Here is a 20,332-nt window from a genome sequence, read left to right on the forward strand (position 1 = left end):
AGAACTCCAGCAGAATTCTGATCCAAAGTTTTTTTTTTTAATTAACTAAATTGTTTTTTCTCTCATTTTACGCATATTAGTGCTTTACTCTGCAAACACCAGTAGCTGCTTTCCATTTAATTTCTAGGCATGAAACCAGCGTTAAAACTTTGAGACATCGCCACAATTTGGCTTTTTTCTTGAAAGCAAATTACCTAATTATACAGACGGACAAGGTCTCGGTCTCCTACATCTCGCTCTTCCCAAGCATTCTGTAATCAGAACTCTATTTTTTGACAGCTCTTTGCAAAACTAAACACATGGATCCTCAAAGGACCCCGGATCACGGAATACTTTCAGCCTGGGCCCAATCTCACCCCTCCATGTTTGGGACGGGAAAGGCCGCGCCCCTGGAAGTAGCTGAGTGGGGGCCAAAGGCTGCAGGAGGCCCCTCCCAGGGGCGGGGACGCGGGCGGAGCGTCAGAGAGGAGCCCCCACCCCCACCCCTCCCCCGCCCCAGCTTCCCGCGCCGGGCCCGCGTCGCTCGCCGGAATCCGGGTGCCGCAGGCGCATCAGGTCGGCCCCTTCCGCTCGTTCCGGGCGCGCGGCCCGGGCATGCAGCTTCTGCGGGGACTGCGGCTCTGGGGGCTCGGCGCCCCCGCAGGCCTGGCGGCTGCGGCCCGAGCCCCCACTGCCCGCCCCGGCCCCCGCGCCCCGCCCCGCCCCCGCGCCCCGCCCCCTGGCCCCGGGCCCCGCCCCGGCCCCGGCCTCGGTCTCGCGCCCAGCCCCGGGTCGCAGCGCCAGGCCGCAGCCTCCCGCGGACACCCGCCGCTCGCCTGCGCCGCCACCATGGAGCCCCCCGGAGCCGGTGAGCCCGGGCGGCCGAGCGGGCCGGGTGGGGCGACCTGAGCCCGGGGGGCGTGGGCCCCGCTCGGCGCTCAGCCTCGGGAGGGCCCGGTCTCGCCGCCCCGCCTGCGCCCCCAGCGCTTGGAGCTCGCCCCCAGCTCTCCCCGCTCGGCGCGGGACTCAGTGTAGCCGCGGGGAGTCCAGTGCAGTCCGGGTGCGCTCAGTGCTGCTTGTAAGCAAGCGTTTTCCTAAGCGCACGCACTGCTGCGGCGAGGGGAGGGCGCGGGTGCGGGTGTCAACCCACCCTGTTTCACTTTTCTTTTCTGATGATCTTTTGATCTTTTAGAAAGTTCATGTCCCCGCACACCCTCCGACGGAGTTTTTGTGTGGTCAGCAAAACCTAGAAAAAGCTCCATTTTTATACTTTATCACAAACAATTAAAAACCTAAAAAACCACCACATTTAGGGTTTCCGTTCAGGATTTTATTCTAGCTGTGGAAATGACCTCTTTAGACTAGCGCCAAGTCTGCGCTACTGCCCAGAATTGATTTCCAGTTTAGGTCAGCTTTTGCTGTGAACTGAAGTTTGTGGGTAGCCTTAGGGGTTGGACTTCTGGCGAGAGGGATTAGAGAAACCAATCCTCTAACAAGCCAATTAGAGAAAAGGTGCTCTTCTGTGAGATTTTTGTAGTACAAACGCATGAAAAGATGTAAAAAGCATGAAAATGTTAAAATGCCATGCAGTAGCTGTTAACTAGTGTAAATATGTTTACAGTTGTTGAGGGAATGAAATGATGAAGACCTTGCAGGTGGAGGCTGAGGGCGGGAGTTTTTGAGATGCATTTATAAAGGGGGGCGTGTAGGGGGTCGTCAGTGTCAAAGAGAAAGGAGTCACACCCCAGTTCCTTTAGTGTGTGGCCTTGCAGCTGAGGAGGAGGACGGCGTACTTCTAAGATGTTTGTGGAGTTTACTGTCTTCTGACATTCCTTTTCAGATATTATTAACTTAGTTTGTCCATTACTCTCTAGTGATTTCGGTTATACTTTTGTTCCTTTGTTAATGATGTGGAAACCAAAGCATGGAGGTCAGGTGACTTGTTGACAGTTGTCAACATTTCTCCGGTTGTAAGATGTTTCTATTTTTAGTAGCAGGCCAGGACTGGCATGGATAATGGGATTGACCGTTTCTACTGGTGCTTGGGGAATATACCTACTATGCACTTAGCAGACTAAATAAAAAAGAATCTTGCTTATTAAAGTTGTACTTGGTTATCCAGATAGGAAACTTACATTTTGTGTGACAAAAGGAAGACTATCCTTTTTTTCTTCTATTGGTCTATCTTTGATGAAGTCCTTTGCTGAAGTGCACATATATTTGAATGTTAGTGTATACTTCATGTATGGTTTTATATTTTAAATGTATGCGTTAATTGTTTTCTCATAAAGTAATATTCTATTTAAAACATTTGAATAGCAGAAATATACAATACATTGAGTACAGCTATTTCAGCCTTTTCCTATATATTTGTAAGCATAGCACAAGTGCATTAATAGTCATATCTGCTTTCTAAAAGGTCAGTACAGGTATCCCCGGCTTTTCAAAAGTCCACATTATGTTGCTTTGGTTTTTTTTTAAATTAATTTATTATTTATTTGGCTGCACTGGGTCTTAGTTGCGGCAGGCAGGCTCCTTAGTTGCGACTCGTGGGCTCCTTAGTTGTGGCATGTGAACTCTTAGTTGCAGCATGCACGTGGGATCTAGTTCCCTGACCAGGGATCAAACCTGGGCCCTCTGCATTGGGAGCTCAGAGTCTTAACCCTGCACCACCAGGGAAGTCCCTGTCACTTTACTTTTATGTTTACGAAAGACCTGCATTAGCACCTGTTTTCGCTAACCAAAAGAAATTCTAAAAGGATTTTTGCTTTTATGAACAAAGATAATTGCTTCTTCACCTGATGTCATTTCTGCTTACAGAAGTTTTCATAGGAAGGCTCTATTTTCAGATAGCAGGGAAACCTGTATTTGTTAAGAACTTTTTTCAGCTGTTGTAGTCTTCATAGCCATTATTCTTTTCATTATAGTGAGTATTCTTTGTTCAACCATTTCCCTATTATTAGGCATTTAAGTTGTTACACTTTTTCTTTTTTGTTTAAACAGAGCTGTGGTGGATCTATTTTAGCATGTATGATAGACACCCAGATATCTATCTGATATCTGTTTTGGTAAGAAGAAAATTTTCATGGCTCCTGACCTATTGCCAGATTGTTTTCTGAAAGGATTGCCTCAGTTTACAGTTCTATAAAATGTGTATGTGAACTTTCCATCAGTGTGTGTTGTTGGAAAGGGCAGGTTTTGGCTGTTGAGTGACTGGATTCAAATTCTAGCCCCAAGACCTACTAGCTGCAACCTGAGGCAGGTTACTTAATCGGTTAGTTTGTAAAATGGGAGTATAAGAGTACCTCCCTGAGAGCATGGTTAAATGAATTACTGTCTTTAAAGTGCTTCCAGCTGTGCCTGGCATAGACACGTGCTCAAATGTTAGCTACTGTTGTTACTACTAGTAGTAGTTAACCAGTTTCACCTCATCTTTATTTATTTTAAAATTATTTATTCATTTATTTGTTTTGGCTGCACCAGGTCTTAGTTGTGGCACACAGGATCTTAGTTTTGGCAGGTGGGCTTCTTAGTTGTGGCATGCGGTCTCCTAGTTGAGGCATGTGGGCTTTAGTTGCTGCATGCATCAGGATCTAGTTCCCTGACCAGGGATTGAACCTGGGCCCTACTGCATTGGGAATGCAGAGTCTTACCCACTGGACCAGCAGGGAAGTCCCTCACCTCATCTTTAAAATATTAATGCACTTAGCAGCATTACTTTTATTTGAATTTGTACAAAAGATAGAATTTTATTTTAACTATAGTTAGACCAGATCTTAAGGACTCAAAATGATGAATTTATAGTTTAAATTATTTAAAGGATGGTTATTTTAAAGCAGTTTTCCCAAAGCAAAATGTTTGTACTTCTGTAAAAGAAAGTGTAATTATGATGGCTGTGTTTAATTTGTGTCTTCCAGCCTTTGCTCAAACACTAGAGCTTAGAGAATTGGAGGAAGGCGTCCAGATTTGAGCCCTGTTGAGAAACACTGTTCTATAGAATGACCAGCAGTTCTTCAAGAGTTACTTGGGGGACTTCCTTAGTGGCGCAGTGGTTAAGAATCTGCCTGCCAATGCAAGGGACACGGGTTTGATCCCTGCTCCAGGAAGATCCCACATGCTGTGGAGCACCTTAGCCCGAGTGCCACAACTGTTGAGCCCGTGTGCTGCAGCTACTGAAGCCTGTGTGCCTAAAGCCTGTGCTCTGTGACAAGAGAAGCCATTACAAGGAGGAGCCCATGCACCACAGTGATAGCCCTGCTTGCCGCAACTAGAGAAAGCCTGTGCACAGCAACAAAGGCCCAACAAAGCTAATAAATAAATAAATTAAAAAAAAAAAGTAAGGTGGAAAAGTTGTCAGAACAGTCTGCCCTTCTAGCTTAGGGCTAGCCATTGAGTCTGAAAAGAAAAAAAGGTACTTGGAAGTGGTATTCTCTTTTTCCTGAGTTAATAATTCTTATCTATAAAAAGGTTTTCAAACGATTTTGTAATTTAATAGAACAAAGTTTATATTTCAAGTTCTAGACACTTGTTGATTTTGACATACCATTGCATTCAAGAATTTGTTTATTTTTTAAAATTTTATTGGCATATAGTTGATTTACAATGTTCTGGTAGTTTCAGGTATACAGCAAAATGATTCAGTTATACATATACATGTATTAATTCTTTTTTAAATTAAAAATTTTTGAAATCTATTTAAAATATTTATTTATTTAAAAATATTTATTTACTTATTTGGCTGCATTGGGTCTTATTTGTGGCATGCGGGATCTTTGTTGCAGCATGCAGGATCTTTCATTGCAGCGCACGGGTTTCTCTCTAGTTGTGTCAGCATGGGCTCCAGAGTGCGCGAGCTCAGTGGTTGTGGCATACAGTCTCTAGAGTGCACAGGCTTAGTTGTCCTGCGGCATGTGGAATCTTAGTTTTCAGACCAGGAATTGAACCTGTGTCCCCTGCATTGAAAGGCAGATTCTTAACCACTGGGCCACCACGGTAGTTCCCATGTAGTCCTTCTCTTTTAGATTCTTTTTTTTTTTAAATAAATTTATTTATTTATTTTATTGGCTGTGTTGGGTCTTTTTTGCTGTGTGCGGGCTTTCTTTTAGTTGCAGTGAGTGGGGGCTACTCTTCGTTGTGGTGCGCGGGCTCCTCATTGCCATGGCTTCTCTTGTTGCGGAGCACGGGCTCTAGGCCCATGGGCTTCAGTAGTTGCAGTGCATGGGCTCAACAGTGGTGGCTCACGGGCTCTAAAGCACAGGCTCAACAATTGTGGCGCATGGGCTTAGTTGCTCTGCGGCATGTGGGATCTTCCTGGATCAGGGATCGAACCTGTGTTCTCTGCTTTGGCCGGTGGATTCTTAACCACTGTGCCACCTAGGAAGCCCCTCTTTTAGATTCTTTACTGTTAAAGGTTATTACAGAATACTGAGTAGAGTTCGCCATGCTATACAGTAGGTCCTTGTTGGTTATTTTGTATATAGTAGTGTGTGTGTGTGTGTTAATCCCAAGCTTCAAGAGTTTATGTGTGCTTTATTTAATAAGATGGAGAATGATATTGAGCAAGTCATGTTATGCTTCAATTTCTATTTTTTTGTCAAATAGATTATCATTTACTCTGTAAAAATGAATCTGTGATGTGCTAAGGATGCCATTAAACACCAGGAATTATTTTTAGGAGCATTGAGATAGCTGTGTGGCAATGGAGCTTGAGTGATTTCTTAGCTACTCCCAAGTGGGTACTTACCTTTGCGGTTCTGTACAAGGGTATTGAGCACCTCCTGTGAGTTGAACGCTGTGCTAGGCACTGAGGAATCAAAGTAGGATAAGAAATAGCACTTAAGGAACTTAGAGTAGGGCGACGATACAGACCGATAAGGGTGTAATTATAAAAAGTTCCCCCTTTCACTTTCAAAGGATTCCTGGTTTGGGAAGTAAATTATCTGGTCACTGTAGCTTAGAGTCTGTTGGAGAAGACATGTAAGTGGACATCCGTAACATGATGTATTTGTGCTGTGATTGGGGGAAGCACTAGTTATTTGGAAGGAGGTTGGATTACCTCACTCAGCCCTGAGCTGGTCATCAGGAAAGTTTTCCCTGACAGTAGACAGTTAATCTGAATTTTTACTTTTAAATTGATTGTTCTCCACTGTTAAGATAATTTCTTAGTCTGGCATAGAATCAAGGTGTGGAATAAATGAAAGAGAAGCAGTGGTTTTCAAACTTCCATTGCACATTAGAGTCACCCTGCAAGCCTTTAAAAAAATACTGGAGGCTGGCTTTGTCTCCAGAGATTCTGATTTAGGTGGCCTAGGGTGAGACCCAGATGTTGACCATTTAAAAAAGCTCCTCAGGTGATTTTAATGTGTGGCCAAGCTTCAGTTTTTCAACGAGGACAACCTTGTCATCTAATAGATGAGAGAACTACTGAGACCTAGAGAATTCACACAACTTGCTCAGGATCACACAGCTAGTGAGTGGCAGGGCCAATACTAGAATATCTGTCTCCTGATTTCTAGTTCCAAACCCTTTCTTTTATAGTAGTAGCCAGCTTGCCTTGCATCCTTACCCAGACACCACTATTATCACCTTGGTCACTGCTCGGTTGTTCTTTTGCTATAGCTGGAGTGATCCACGTAGCACTTGTTCTCTAACTGTTGCTGATTAATTGATCTCAAGATAAACTCAACATTAAATTATTTCAAGAACATTTTTCATTTAAAAAAATGACAATATTTACTTCATCATGTTATTTAATTCTTCCTCTTGCCTTCAAAATGTGAGCATAGAGTTCAGCCTTCCTTCCCCATTCCACATATTGCCAAGAATCCAGTATATTTCCAAGTGGCACTTTGGAGCTGTTATTGAGAAGTCACTGTTAAATGGGCCAGTTCCATATCACTTATTTCTCACCCCCCCAGCTTTATTGAGGTACAGTTGGCAAATAAGGTTGTATATATTTAAAGTGTACAGTGTGATGATTTAAGTATACACTGTGAGATTATTGCTATGATCAAGGTAATTAACACATCCACACTTCACTTTTTTTTTTTTTTTTGGTGAGAATGCTTAAGATCTACTCTTTTAGCAAATTTCAAGTACACAATACAGTATTGTTAACTTTAGTCACCATGCTGTACATTAGATCCTTAGAACTTATTACGAAGTTCTTAGATTAAGAATAAAACAGAAAAAAACAAGTTAGGTTTATTTCATTTTGTTCAGATTTTCATTCAGCTTTGTGCGTTCGTAACTGCACAAATACTCTTTGTTGCTAGCTTTCAAGTGTAAGCTGCATGATCAGTGATGACCTTTTCTGTGTAGCTGCATGTACCCCAAAGTATAAGATATGTATTGATCTATTAAAACTTTTGTTTAAATATAAGCTGCATTTGTAGTTTTCAGTGCAAGTGTAAAAATAGAAAGGAAACATGTACTTGTTCTCATGTTTCAAATAGTTGTGAATTAATGATTAGACTCATAGTAAACTAATATTTGTTGAATTCCTGTGTACCAGGCACTCATACTTATAAGGTTTGAACTGTAACATAAATAAATAGCATTATTGAGTGTAGTATTAATTTTTTTGGTTTTGGTATTGAACATGACTAGTTGATATGCAAAAACCGACAACAAAGGTTTTATTGTCATTTTTTGCTTTTATTTAGAAAATATGTGTGCATGCATATGCATGTAGGGTATGTGTATAAATAATATTAGAGTTTACTCAAATTGCAATAAAAATCTAGTTTTTCTGGTTTATGTTAAGTATGACCTATCATGATATTTATTATCTTGTATATTGTAAGGCTTATTATTTATTTATTGGCTGTGTTGGGTCTTTTTTTTTTTTTTAAAGCTCTTTATTGGAATATAATTGCTTTACACTGCTGTGCCAGTTTTTGAGGTACACCAGAATGAATCAGCTGTACTTATACATATATCCCCACCCTCCCGCTACTCCCTCCCACCCTCCCTATACTGGTCCTCTAAGTCATCACCCATCATCGAGTTAATCTCCTTATGTTATGCAGGAACTTCCCACAAGCTATCTATTTTACATTTGGTGGTGTATATATGTTAAAGCTACTCTTTCATTTCATCCCAGCTTCCCCCATTCCATGCCCCCCGGGTCCTCAAGTCCGTTCTCTACATCTGCATCTTTATTCTTGCTCTGTCACTGGGTTCATCAGTACCATTTTTTTTTTTTTTTTAGATTTCATATATACGAGTTAGCATACGGTATTTGTTTTTCTCTTTCTGGCTTATTTCGCTCTGTATGACAGACTCTAGGTCTATCCACCTTGTTACAAATAACTCAATTTCATTCTTTTTTATGGCTGAATAATATTCCATTGTATATATGTGCCACATTTTCTTTATCCATTCATTTGTTGATGGGCATTTAGGTTGCTTCCATGTCCTGGCTGTTGTAAACAGTGCTGCAATGAACATTATGGTACATGTTTCTTTTTGGATTATGGTTTTCTCAGGGTATATGCCCAGTAGTGGGATTGCTGGGTCCTATGGTAGTTCCATTTTTACTTTTTTAAGGAACCTCCAAACTGTTTTCCATAGTGGCTATATCAACTTATCTTCCCACCAACAGTGCAGGAGAGTCCCCTTTTCTCCACACCCTCTCCAGCATTTATTGTTTCTAGTTTTTTTGATGATGGCCATTCTAACTGGTGTGAGGTGATACCGCATTGTGGCTTTGACTTGCATTTCTCTGATGATTAGTGATGTTGAGCATCTTTTCATGTGTTGCTGTGCATGGGCTTTCTCTAGTTGTGGTGAGCGGGGGGTACTCTTTGTTGCGGTGCTCAGAGTTCTCAGTGTGGTGACTTCTCTTGTTGCGGAGCACAGATTCTAGGTGGACAGGCATCCATAGTTGTGGCACGTGAGCTCAATAGTTGTGGCTTGCGGACTCTAGAGCACAAGTTCAGTAGTTGTAGCACACGGGCTTAGTTGCTCCGCAGCATGTGAGATCTTCCCCACTGAGGGATCGAACCTGTGTCCCCTGCATTGGCCGGTGGACTCTTAACCACTGTGTTACCAGGGAAGCCCCAGGCATATTCTTAATAGAGAGTGTTTTTTAAGGTCTGATATATGAAAGTAGAGGACTACAACAGGATGAAATAAATGACTTCTTTAATATTTAGAGCTATGTATTTTTAATGTTTGAATTTTAATGTTGGAATTTCCAATGATAATATAATAACGGAGAGAAAAAATTTAACAGTCTTTATTGAAGAAAAAAATAAAAGAGCTTGTACAGATGAGAACACGTAAGTGCTATTGTTAAGAAATAAACATGAAAAAGACTGCCAAAACCTTGTTGGCTTGTTTTCAAAAGGTATGTGAAAAAATGTAGTTTTAGAATTAAGAAAATGTAGCTGTAAAGGACCTTGAGGCTTGTTGATTAACTCAACTTCATCTAACCCTGAGTTGAGTACTGTGCTTCAGAAAATTACTAAAGCTGTTTAACATAAAAATGCATTTATAGTCAAAGCCACAATGAGGTATCACCTCACACCAGTCAGAATGACCATCATCAAAAAATCTAGAAACAATAAATGCTGGAGAGGGTGTGGAGAAAAGGGAACTCTCCTGCTCTGTTGGTGGGAATGTAAGTTGGTACAGCCACTATGGAAAACAGTTTGGAGGTTCCTTAGAAAACTAAAAATAGAAGTACCATATGATCCAGTAATCCCACTACTGGGCATATACCCAGGGAAAACCATAATCCAAAAAGAAACAAGTACCATAATGTTTATTGCAGCACTATTTACAATGGCTAGGATGTGGAAGCAACCTAAATGCCCATCAACAAATGAATGGATAAAGAAAATGTGGCACATATATACAATGGAATATTACTCAGCCATAAAAAGGAATGAAATTGAGCTTTATGTAATGAGGTGGATAGCCCTAGAGTTTGTCATACAGAGTAAAGTAAGCCAGAAAGAGAAAAACAAATATTGTATGCTAACTCATATATACGGAATCTAAAAACAAACAAACAAACAAACAAACAAAAAAATGGTACTGATGAACCCAGTGACAGGGCAAGAATAAAGATGCAGATGCAGAGAATGGACTAGAGGACACGAGGTTGGTGGGGGGCGGGGGGCAAAGGGGAAGCTGGGATGAAGTGAGAGAGTAGCATAGACATATATACACTACCAACTGTAAAATAGATAGCTAGTGGGAAGTTGCTGTATAACAAAGGGAGATCAACTTGATGATGGGTGATGCCTTGGAGGGCCGGGCCGGGGAGGGTGGGGGGGAGTCGCGGGAGGGAGGGGATATGGGGATATGTGTGTAAATACAGCTGATTCACTTTGGTGTACCTCATAAGCTGGTACAAGAGTGTAAAGCAATTATATTCCAATAAAGAGCTTAAAGGAAAAAAATGCATTTATAGAAATGTAGAATATGGTATAAATATTTATATAAATAGCTGTACAATATATTCGAATACCAGTTTTTAACGTTTCTTAATTTGTTAATTTATACTGAATTCAGTTAGTTGAGTTGTTTTAGCTTAGGATATGAGTTAAAAAAATAAATAAAATAATATACTTTTCTTTTTTGTGATGTTGAAGGAGGAATAAATTCCAATGAGTGTGAAAATGTGTCAAGCAAAAAGGAAATGTCAGAAGAATTTGAAGCCAACACTATGGATTATCTGGTAGATTTGCCATTTGCTACTGTAGATATTAAAGATGTTTGTGAAAGTAAGTACTTTATTTAATAAATATGTTTAGAAGCAATGAATAGTAAATTTAGATACATATATTTTTTTCATAGTAAATTACTTTACCTTAAGTACTTGTCATGTTTTTTAATTTGGGTTGTTAATAATTGTCTGTTGGTATCCTATTGACAAAACTATCACAGATGATATTAAGACATGTCTCACAGAATTTGGGGCCAGATCATTCTGTAATTTATAAGGTATCTCAGAAAATAATGGGCTACAACATTCCATGGTTTATAACTACCTCAGTTATTCTGGAGCCGTTGCTAATTTCAGCAGTACCCATTCATCTAACAATGTTTACTGGCCAAAATGATATTTATTGGAATATAAATAAATACTTAAAAATATAAAGATAAATAAAATAAATAAATATATATGAAACAAAGTATCCAAATGTATGTAAAAAGAAAATCTTTTAGAAATGTTGAGGAAGCAGTACAACCCGAGCCACACCTCTGACCCTATGGATTGGGTGTTTTCTGGGAGAGAATCCAGCATTAGTGAGTTGTTGACCTGGACCTGGATGGGTCTGTTCTCTTTACAAGGGGAAGGGTCATTGGTCAGTTGCTTAGAAACCCAGTAAACCATCCAGGAAATGTTTGAGGTTGCTGTGAATTCTGCCTCTGAAAGTTGAGTGGGTGCCTGCAGTGGAGAGTCTTCGATTCTGCTGTTGATAGGAATAGCTTAGTATGCTTCTCGAAGAGTGTACAAATTTGTGGAGAGCTTTAGTTTAGTTGACTCTACTCGCTTAGGATAATCACAGTCCTTAAGTAGGAAGCCACACTTAAATCAAGGTTCAAAACAATGGTTCAGTGAGTTTTCTTTTTTTCAGTCATGTCTTTCCTAAATGTGGCATTCAGTTCTCCTCATTGAAATTATTATAATCCTTATTTTACCTCACAGAAGTCTGGGTCTAACCTTATAAGGATTGGAGATTTTAGAGAGATGGGAAATTATCATTTTATTACTTATTCATTAGCTAATACTATTAAGTTGTATATTAAAAAATGTTTGAAATCTTAAGTATTTTAAAGTATTGATTGAAACCTACCTTTACTTGGAGAAAAAATTTTTAACAGAAAAATGTGTATCAAATAAAGATTGAATCTTTGTACTTGGTATAGGAAGTGATTGTCCTAAGTCAATTTTTAAGAAAGGGTAAATTGTGTTCTATACCTCTCTGTAATTTATTGGGGAAGTCTGTAATGCATATTCCAAATTTTATTAAGAAAGGACTTAATGCAAATTTGTCCCAAATAATAAAAAATAATTGGTGCCTGGCAAAGGATGTAAAAGATAAAACTCAGTTAGTAAACAAACATATGGAATGTTATTCAACTTCATAAGTATCAAAGGATGCATGTTAAAATATGATTGTAACTTATCAGATTGGCAGTATCTCTTAAAAATAATACTCAGTGATTTCAGTGTTCTATCTACATGCCTTCTGACAATGTATTTTTTCTCTGTCTTTTATTTATTATTTTTTTGAGCAATGTATTGTTATAATCCTTTTAGAATGGAGTTTGACTTGTAGGAAGGAGTTTTATTTATAAATATGTGTGTCACAGTGTTTTAAAGTAGTAACACTATTCGGGGAAAACCCAATGTCCATTAGAGTGTGGTCGAATAAGCTATACTAGTGCCTTTAGATTATATAGTATGGAATTATATTTTATGAAAATATTTCTGAAAACTGTAATAGTGAACATTTCCTATGTAAAATGTGATGTGAAAAAGTAGGGGGAAATATATGTGCTGTTTGTTTACAATTGTGTAAATACTTTAGGTGATTTGTCACCAAAATTCATAGTGGTTGTGTTAAGATAGTAGGTTTCTGAGCAATTTCTTTTTTCCTTTTCCTAATCTTCAAATTTTATGAATGCTTTTAATTATTTTCATGAAAAAAATTTTTTTAAATTGTGGTTAGAAACTTGCTTTGAAAGATGTAAGCTTCATCGATTCAGTAAACAGAGAGCTGAAGAAACTCAATTTTCTTTGATGCTGTCCACTAATAGTATTGAACTCAGGTCGTTAAAAGTGAGAGCTGAGGAGTCAGACTGTCAAGGGACAAAATTTGCTCCTACACTTTTCCTGTTGTTTACATTGAGCAAGTGTCTGGGCTTACTTTCATTATCTCTACAATTGGTTTAATAATGGTATTTTTAAGATTGTTGGGAGGTTTCAATTAGTTAATGTTGTCCTTACAACAGTGTGTTGCATGGAACTTGCCTCTGTAAATTTTTATTAATTTAATCTTACCAAAATTTTTTGCCTAAATATATTTGTTGAATTAAGTATTCAAAAAAATTGTCCCCTGAGAGCAGTATTTTATAATAGTATCATTGAGTGCTTCTAGCACATCACTGAATAAATGCTTTTTATTTCTTTGCTTAATGCTCATAGAAAAGGAGAGGAGTAAATTATTTTTTAGAACGTTTTAGTAATTTGCCAAAGATTATTCAGAGTAACTCTATGAAATATAGAAGGTAATATTCTCAGATGTATACTTAAGAAGTTTTAAGAATAGTTACTTCAAAGACTTTGACTGCTTAAAACAAGAAAGAAGGAGAAGAATATAAAAACAAAATCGAATTCATTCTCAGCCTTTCGGCTAACAGCAAGTGTGAAAATAATCAACCAACAATAACAGATGGACTACGTCATGACATTAATTTCTCTCATAATTCATTCCCTTGTAGTTTTTTTGAGGGAATTAAAAAAACGTAGGAAAAGTAGATAATTTACATAAAATGACATATGCGGTGCTTTAGGCAAAAATAGCCGATGCATGGGTGAGAGAGTTACAGCCTTTGTCAACAAGACCAGATTCATTAGAGCACTTTAAAATGGCTACTGAAATCATTATGAAGATTAACAAGTGTAATAAATTAAATTTATGGGATGGGTTTACAAGCTCTACCATAACTGATAATTTTTTTTTTTCTTTTGCTAAATAATAAAGTTATTCTAAATAATCCAGTGAAAGATCCAGGGCACATGGCCAAGGCTTTCTACATTTTGCTTCTGTGGTCGTTGATCTTTAATGTTTTTATTGTAAACTTGATATTACTTGAATACTTTACTCATTGTCTCTTTTCTTTTCTCTTCTTTTCTCTTCTTTACTCTTTGGCTGTGTTGGGTCTTTGTTGCTGCGCGTGGTCTTTCTCTAGTTGCAGTGAGCGGGAAGTCCCTAGCTTAACATATTGATTTGATTTTTCACATTGCGTGAGAGGGACTTCCCTGGTGGCACAGTGGTTAAGAATCTGCTTGCCAAGGCAGGGAACTCAGGTTCAAGCGCTGGTCTGGGAAGATCTTACATGCTGCAGTGCAGCTAAGCCGATGTGCCAACTACTGAGCCTGTGCTCTAGAGCCTGTGAACCACAATTACTGAGCCCATGAGCCACAACTGTTGAAGCCTGTGTGCCATAGAGCCCGTGTGCCATAACTAACGTGCATGGCTAGAGCCTGTGCTCTGCAACAGGGAAGCTACCACACTTGGAAGCTCGTGCACCACAATGAAGAGTAGCCCCTGCTCGCCCCAGCTAGGGAAAACCCGGTCACAACAACAAATACCCAGTGCAGCCAAAAAAAAGAAAAGAAACCAAACCAAACAAGCAAAATTTGCATGGAACAAGAGAAGCCACTGCAATGAGAAGCCTGCACACTGCAACGAAGAGTAGCTGCCACTCACTGCAACTAGAAAAAGCCCCTGGGCAGCAAGAAAGAGCCAACACAGCTAATAAATAAATAAATTAATTAATTAATAAAGAAAAGTGGCATGGGGAATCATATTAGGCAATTCAGATAATGCTTATAATACAGATGAGAATGCTATGAACTTTTTAAAGTTCTGACAAGCTCACATGTATAAAAGAAGCTAATAATTTATATTTCAAATATGTATTATCTGTGAAGATATATCATTTTAACCATATTAATCATTATGTATATTGCTGAGAAATGTAGAGAAATGGTTGCTCAAACAGACCAGGTAATTTTGTCTTAACTCATAATGATACAGTCAGACTTCTAACTCAGATCACCGTGCTCTTAATTTACCCCTGTCTTCTAGATCTTCTTCTAGGGCTCACGGATATGTTGGTCCTAGAAAGAAAGCATGTCTATTCTCACAAACCCTTAGTTTTTAAATTTTAAACATTTTCTATTATTTTTCTTAGAAGTTAGCATTAAAATATTATTTGCAACATGCATTTAAACATTATTTACTGTTACTATTTTAAAGAACAACAGAATAAGGACAGTTCCTTCTGTTCTTTGGTTTTGTTTGTAGTAGTAACTACTTATCTAGAACTGCTAGAAGGAAGCAGTTCGAGTAGGAAGTATACTAGAAGGTGAGCTTTAAAAGGTCTAGGTACCAGGCTTGACTCTGTGACGTTGAGCCACTTTTCAAAGTTTTTCTTCTCTTCTGTTTCATCGTGTGTAAAATAAGGAGTTTCATTAGATGCACACAGGCCTTGCGCTCTTGGTCACTATGGTCTATTATAGTTGATCCCAAAGATGAAACCAACTTCATAGGACTGAATGTAAGGCAAGGTGCTTCCTCCCTCCCTCCCCCTTTCCAAAATCGTACCTCAGAAAATGTAAGTATATTTGAGTTTTTACAAAGTCTCTATGAGATACTTTACTTTGAACAGTAAGCTACTGTTCAAGAAGACACACCTGAAAAATAAATTAATCGTGGTTTTGCATGTGTAGGGAAGCCGCTGATAGAATCTGTGAAAGAGATAATGGCTTTGTGCTGATTTGGAAATTACTTCATAATAAGCATAGCTTCATAATAAGAATTGTTGGTTGTTGGGGACTTCCCTGGTGGTCCAGTGGTTAAGACTCCGAGCTTCCAATGCAGGGGGTGTGGGTTTGATCCCTGGTCAGGGAACTAAGATCCCATGTGCTGTGCCCTGCAGCCAGAAGGAAAAAAAAAAAAAAAAAAAGAACTGTTGGGTGTTGGAAATGTCTTTTGAAGATGACCTTAAAAAAAGCACACTGTTTCTCAAGTTATCTATGGTCTAGAGCCATTTTTTTTCTATAATTTCTTATTTGTTGCTGACTGATACTTTTGCAAAATATAATAAATCATGAATTATTAGAAAAAGGGTGTTAAAGAAAGAGATCTACAAAATAGAAGCCAAAATTTGACAGACAAAATTACTTTGCCTAATTGCTCTGAAAGTTTATAAAGCATTCTCTCAATTTTTGCAACAGTTTGTAGCGTGACACTGGCCACAAACCAAGCTTTAAGTGGCACTGCTGCAAGTGGTTTTGTTGTAGAAGTTACAAATATATGTATACAGCATGGATGAAAAAGTGATTTTTCCTAGCATCATGAAAATTGTGTCAAGGGGAAGAGAATGGTTGTTAGTTATGCTTTAGATCAGAGGTTAGTGAACCATGGCCTATGGGCCAAATTTGGCTATCTGCTTTGTAAATGACGTTTTATTAGAAATAGTTGTACCCATTCATCTGTGTTTTGTCTATAGCAGACTTCAGTAGTTTTGAGCAAGACCGCATGATCTGGAAAGCCCTGAGTATTTATTATGAAGTCTTTTTTTAAAAAATTAATTAATTTATTTTATTGGCTGTGTTGGGTCTTTTTTGCTGTGCGGGGGCTTTCTTCAGTTGCGGTGAGTGGGGGCTACTCTTCATTGTGGTGTGTGCGCTCCTCATTGCCGTGGCTTCTCGTTGCAGAGCACAGGCTCTAGGCACGTGGGCTTCAGTAGTTGCAGCACATGGGCTCAATAGTTGTGGCTCACGGGCTCTAAAGCGCAGGCTCAATAGTTGAGGTGCACGGGCTTAGTTGCTCTGCAGCATGGGATCTTCCTGGAGCAGGGATCGAACCTGTGTCTCCTGCATTGGCATGCGGATTCTTAACCACTGCGCCACCTAGGAAGCCCTATTATGAAGTCTTTTACGGAAGGGTTTGCCAGTTCCTATTTTAGATTTGAAAATGACAGTTATGAATGCTTACTACTTGTATAGTGCTTGCTTTTTTTCTGATTATGTTGTTTGTTTAAATGCATTAGACATATTATTGTTTGGTTTTTCTTCTAGTCACTGATGTACCTGAAATAAATCTGGAGAGAAGTGAAGAAAATGAACGGAACAATAAAGATCAAGCAAAGAAGAGGAAAAAAAAGCAAAAAGATTATCAACCCAACTATTTCCTCTCAATTCCGATCACCAACAAAGAGGTGCTATTTTTTTTAAAATTATTTTTACTGTCTTATTCTAAATTATATATAAGGTACACTAAATGCACATAAGCCCATTTGCTCTCAGCTTTTAAGAATCTTTGGTGGCATTTTTAGTCAGGCCACACTGGGAATATAGAATATAAGTAAACAATAATTAAAAAAAATACTATTTAAACAATCATTTAAGTGATAATTTTGCAAAGGCCACTTGAAAAAGTGTTGCCAGGTAGCATGTCAGGGTCCCTTCTAAGTGTTTGTTCATTGTCATAATGGAGGACTCTTTCTGAAGCAGAGAGCTGGTAAAAAAAAAAGATTCTGAAATCTCTGTGGGGAAAGTAAACTGGAATTTCTTGCTGCTTAGTCTAGTTTATGGTAATGATTATTGCAATGAAATTTCTTTAAAAATTACTCATTGTTGTACCAACTTAATAGTGCATGATAAACTTGGTAGAAATCTATTAAAAGTCTGAAAAATTAATGTGGCATCAATAATAGGAAATGGGACCAGCCAGCTGGCCCACACTAAGAAACCCTTGTATGTGACTGAGAGGGAAAACTGCCGTATCTAAGCCTTCTAGAGTGGTGAGATAGGAATTAAAATGCCTTAGGAAAGAACACCTCATTTGGAAGACTGTTTTTATGTCTTGGCCCAATTTTATATCTTAAGAGCTAGATTTGAATTTCTGTTTGGTTGTGGGCTCTGATCTCTTAACTGGGCATCTTTTCAGGTTGCTTTTCTCTTTATTTAACTAGAATGTTTCTACAGAATGCTAATGAATTTTTAAAGATCAAAGCAAATGAAATTGAAATCAAAGAAATAAATATGAAAGAAAAAATTAAATTCTTTTAGGACACTCTAGAAAATATCTAGTTTGTGAGATACAGTTTAGTTGGAGAGAAAAGACACGTAAAAAGAGAAATGGTATTACCTAGCAATACAGGATTTTAGGATTTGTTACAGTAAAGAATCAAACTGATTTTACTGGTACGTAGCGGTGGATTAACAGCAAAATAGGCCTTAAAAGTGTTTAGCTGATGCAAAGTTTAACGTAACCAGCAATTATATATTATATTAAAATACTTGTGAGTTATTTGGAGAGTTTTCTCTGAGATTCGGGATCACGTGTACCTAAGGGAATTAGAGGAGAGCACAATGCCACAGGTGGCGCCACTTAACCGGTCAGACAGAGGCCAGGTCCTGATGAAACTGCCTGTGAAACAGGCCAAGTGATGTCCCCAAGGGCACGTGATTTGTGATCAGAGGAGATGCCAGGCTCCTTCTTCTGACTTCTTGCTTAGAGATTGTTCCACTGCAGAGTCTGTGAGGGTAGAATTTGGGTATAGGCCCTTCCTTCTCTCTCACTCCCTGCACGCCTCTGTTCTTGGCTCAGCTGGTCTGCGCTGCAGCTCCGCATCCCCTTTGAGCCTGCCCCGGCCCCTCCTAGCCCTGTGCCGGCTTCCCACCTCCTCCTGTGAAGACTGGTGGGGCGATGTGCTGGTATGGGGCCGGCAGGCAAGGGGACCAAGGGGAAAGAGGGTGGAGAGATTCTTTTCCTCTGCCGCTTAGTTCAGGACTCAGGCCATAAAGATGAGAGGAGGGGGATGAGAGAACCATTTGCAACCCTAGTTTTCACCCTGTAAGCAGCTTTGTTTCACCTGTAGCCTTTGTTTCTGCTTCTTAACGTCTGGGAGGTTTTGTAGAAAGTGGGGAGAGTACAGGATTTGGAGCCTGAAAAACCTTGTTCAGACAACAGCTGGGTCACAAACGTCACTGTTGGATGTAGGTCAGGTTACTTAATTGCTGTAGTTTCAGTGTCTTCAGGTGTAACATGGAGGTGATAATGATTATTTTCTAAACCCAAATCTGGACACATCACCTACATGCTTATTTCCCCATTGATATTAGGATAAAGACAAAGGCTCTTTCATATTCTAGAAGGTTCTATATGGCTTGGCTTTTCCCACCTCAGTCCTCATTCCTTCTGCGTGAGCCCTTCTGGCCTTGCTCGACCTTGCCAGTTTCCCTCTGCCCCCGGAAAGCCTTCTCTTGCTGGGACGCCAACACACGTGCGCACACACACACACACACAGACTTTCATGGCTTTTCTTTTGTCATTTGTCATCCTTGAAATTTGACACTTGCTGGTCTTCCTCACAAAGTTTTTCAGCTCAGTTCCCAGTACCTAGAACGGAGCTTGGCAAGAGTAGGCGCACACACACAAAATAGTGTCATTTCAGCGTGGAAGATGTGTTTCTGGCATACTAAATTTTAACCAGAACATTTACAAATAATGAATGCATTGTTACAAATGCTGGTTTTATAATATAGGTTCTAGGGCAGTTTGTTTTCCAGGGGGTGGGGTGACTTATAGTAGTGGGGAATGCAAGTTTCAAGTAACCTGGAAACCAAAGAATGTAGTGTTTCCCTTTCAAGAGACTTTTTTGTGGGTACCAGAAAGCACAATGCAAATATGGGGAGTAGGAGTAGGAACAGGACACGATTTGGAGATACTTTTTTTTTTTTGTAGATACTTTTTATATCTTTTGTATGAGCACCTTTTTTGTTTGTTTGTTTGGAAGTGTCTAATGTTAATTTCCTTTTGAAACTACTTATGGGCTTTTGTGGGAAGGCCTGGGAAAAGGAGCAGCATTTAATAACATTGTTTCAATGGGAGACTGTATTCCAAGTTCCAATTAAGTGACCTGCAAACAAGCTTTTGGAAGCTAGCACATTGACAATGAGCTGCTCTACTTTTGGCCTCTACTTGTTGGCATCTAGTTTTAAAGAAAAAAAGTATTCAGACTTACATGGGTCTTTGATTTTTAAACACATTATTAGACATTTGGAATGTTTTAGTTTCGGAAAATCATGATTTTCATATTTTTAAGAAATTGAATTGGAAAATGAATTAGAATGACTGCATAAAAATACCCTAATAGCATGTATATGAAAGTATGTGTTTCTCCACTACCTATATTAACATATTAGTTTAAATCCTAAATATTTCTTAACTGGCTAGAATTGCTTTATTAGTTCTAGGTGGATTTGCCCATATGTTGGTTTTATATGGTTTCTTATGAGAGGTAATAATATAAGGTAAGTCAACAATGAAAAATGCAAGGGAACAATTAGAAGCTGACTGAAATTAGGAGTGTATTAATTTTTTTGGTAAGAATTGTTTTATACCAATGGAAAAATATGATACTCTTTAGGGGTTTTAAAAGGCATTTGTTACATTTAATTCTATATTTCTTTATTTTGTAATGTGAAAATTATTGATCTTATGAAAAGATGAAATATGATTTGTGCATTCTGTTCCTTTCTGGGAAATGTAATTGTGAAAGTGCTTGATATCATCACGTGTGTTAAACACTT

At 39.0% G+C, this 20,332-nt stretch overlaps 1 protein-coding gene across 4 annotated transcripts in view; it reads left to right on the forward strand.

Moving 5' to 3' along the window:
- The first annotated feature begins 540 nt into the window (after window positions 1-540).
- Window positions 541-20,332, forward strand: part of AKAP7 (A-kinase anchoring protein 7) — a 121,746-nt gene continuing 101,954 nt past the window's right edge. For 2 of the 4 annotated variants that reach the window (XM_057740119.1, XM_057740118.1), the window contains exons 1-3: window positions 749-847; window positions 10,584-10,715; window positions 16,814-16,953. In XM_057740119.1, the coding sequence (XP_057596102.1) occupies window positions 829-847; window positions 10,584-10,715; window positions 16,814-16,953 (291 nt within the window). In that variant the 5' untranslated portion in view covers window positions 749-828. The other 2 variants (XM_057740121.1, XM_057740120.1) reach the window with 2 other exon arrangements.

Source organism: Hippopotamus amphibius, chromosome 6, assembly GCF_030028045.1.
Source record: "Hippopotamus amphibius kiboko isolate mHipAmp2 chromosome 6, mHipAmp2.hap2, whole genome shotgun sequence".
Taxonomy (NCBI): domain Eukaryota; kingdom Metazoa; phylum Chordata; class Mammalia; order Artiodactyla; family Hippopotamidae; genus Hippopotamus; species Hippopotamus amphibius.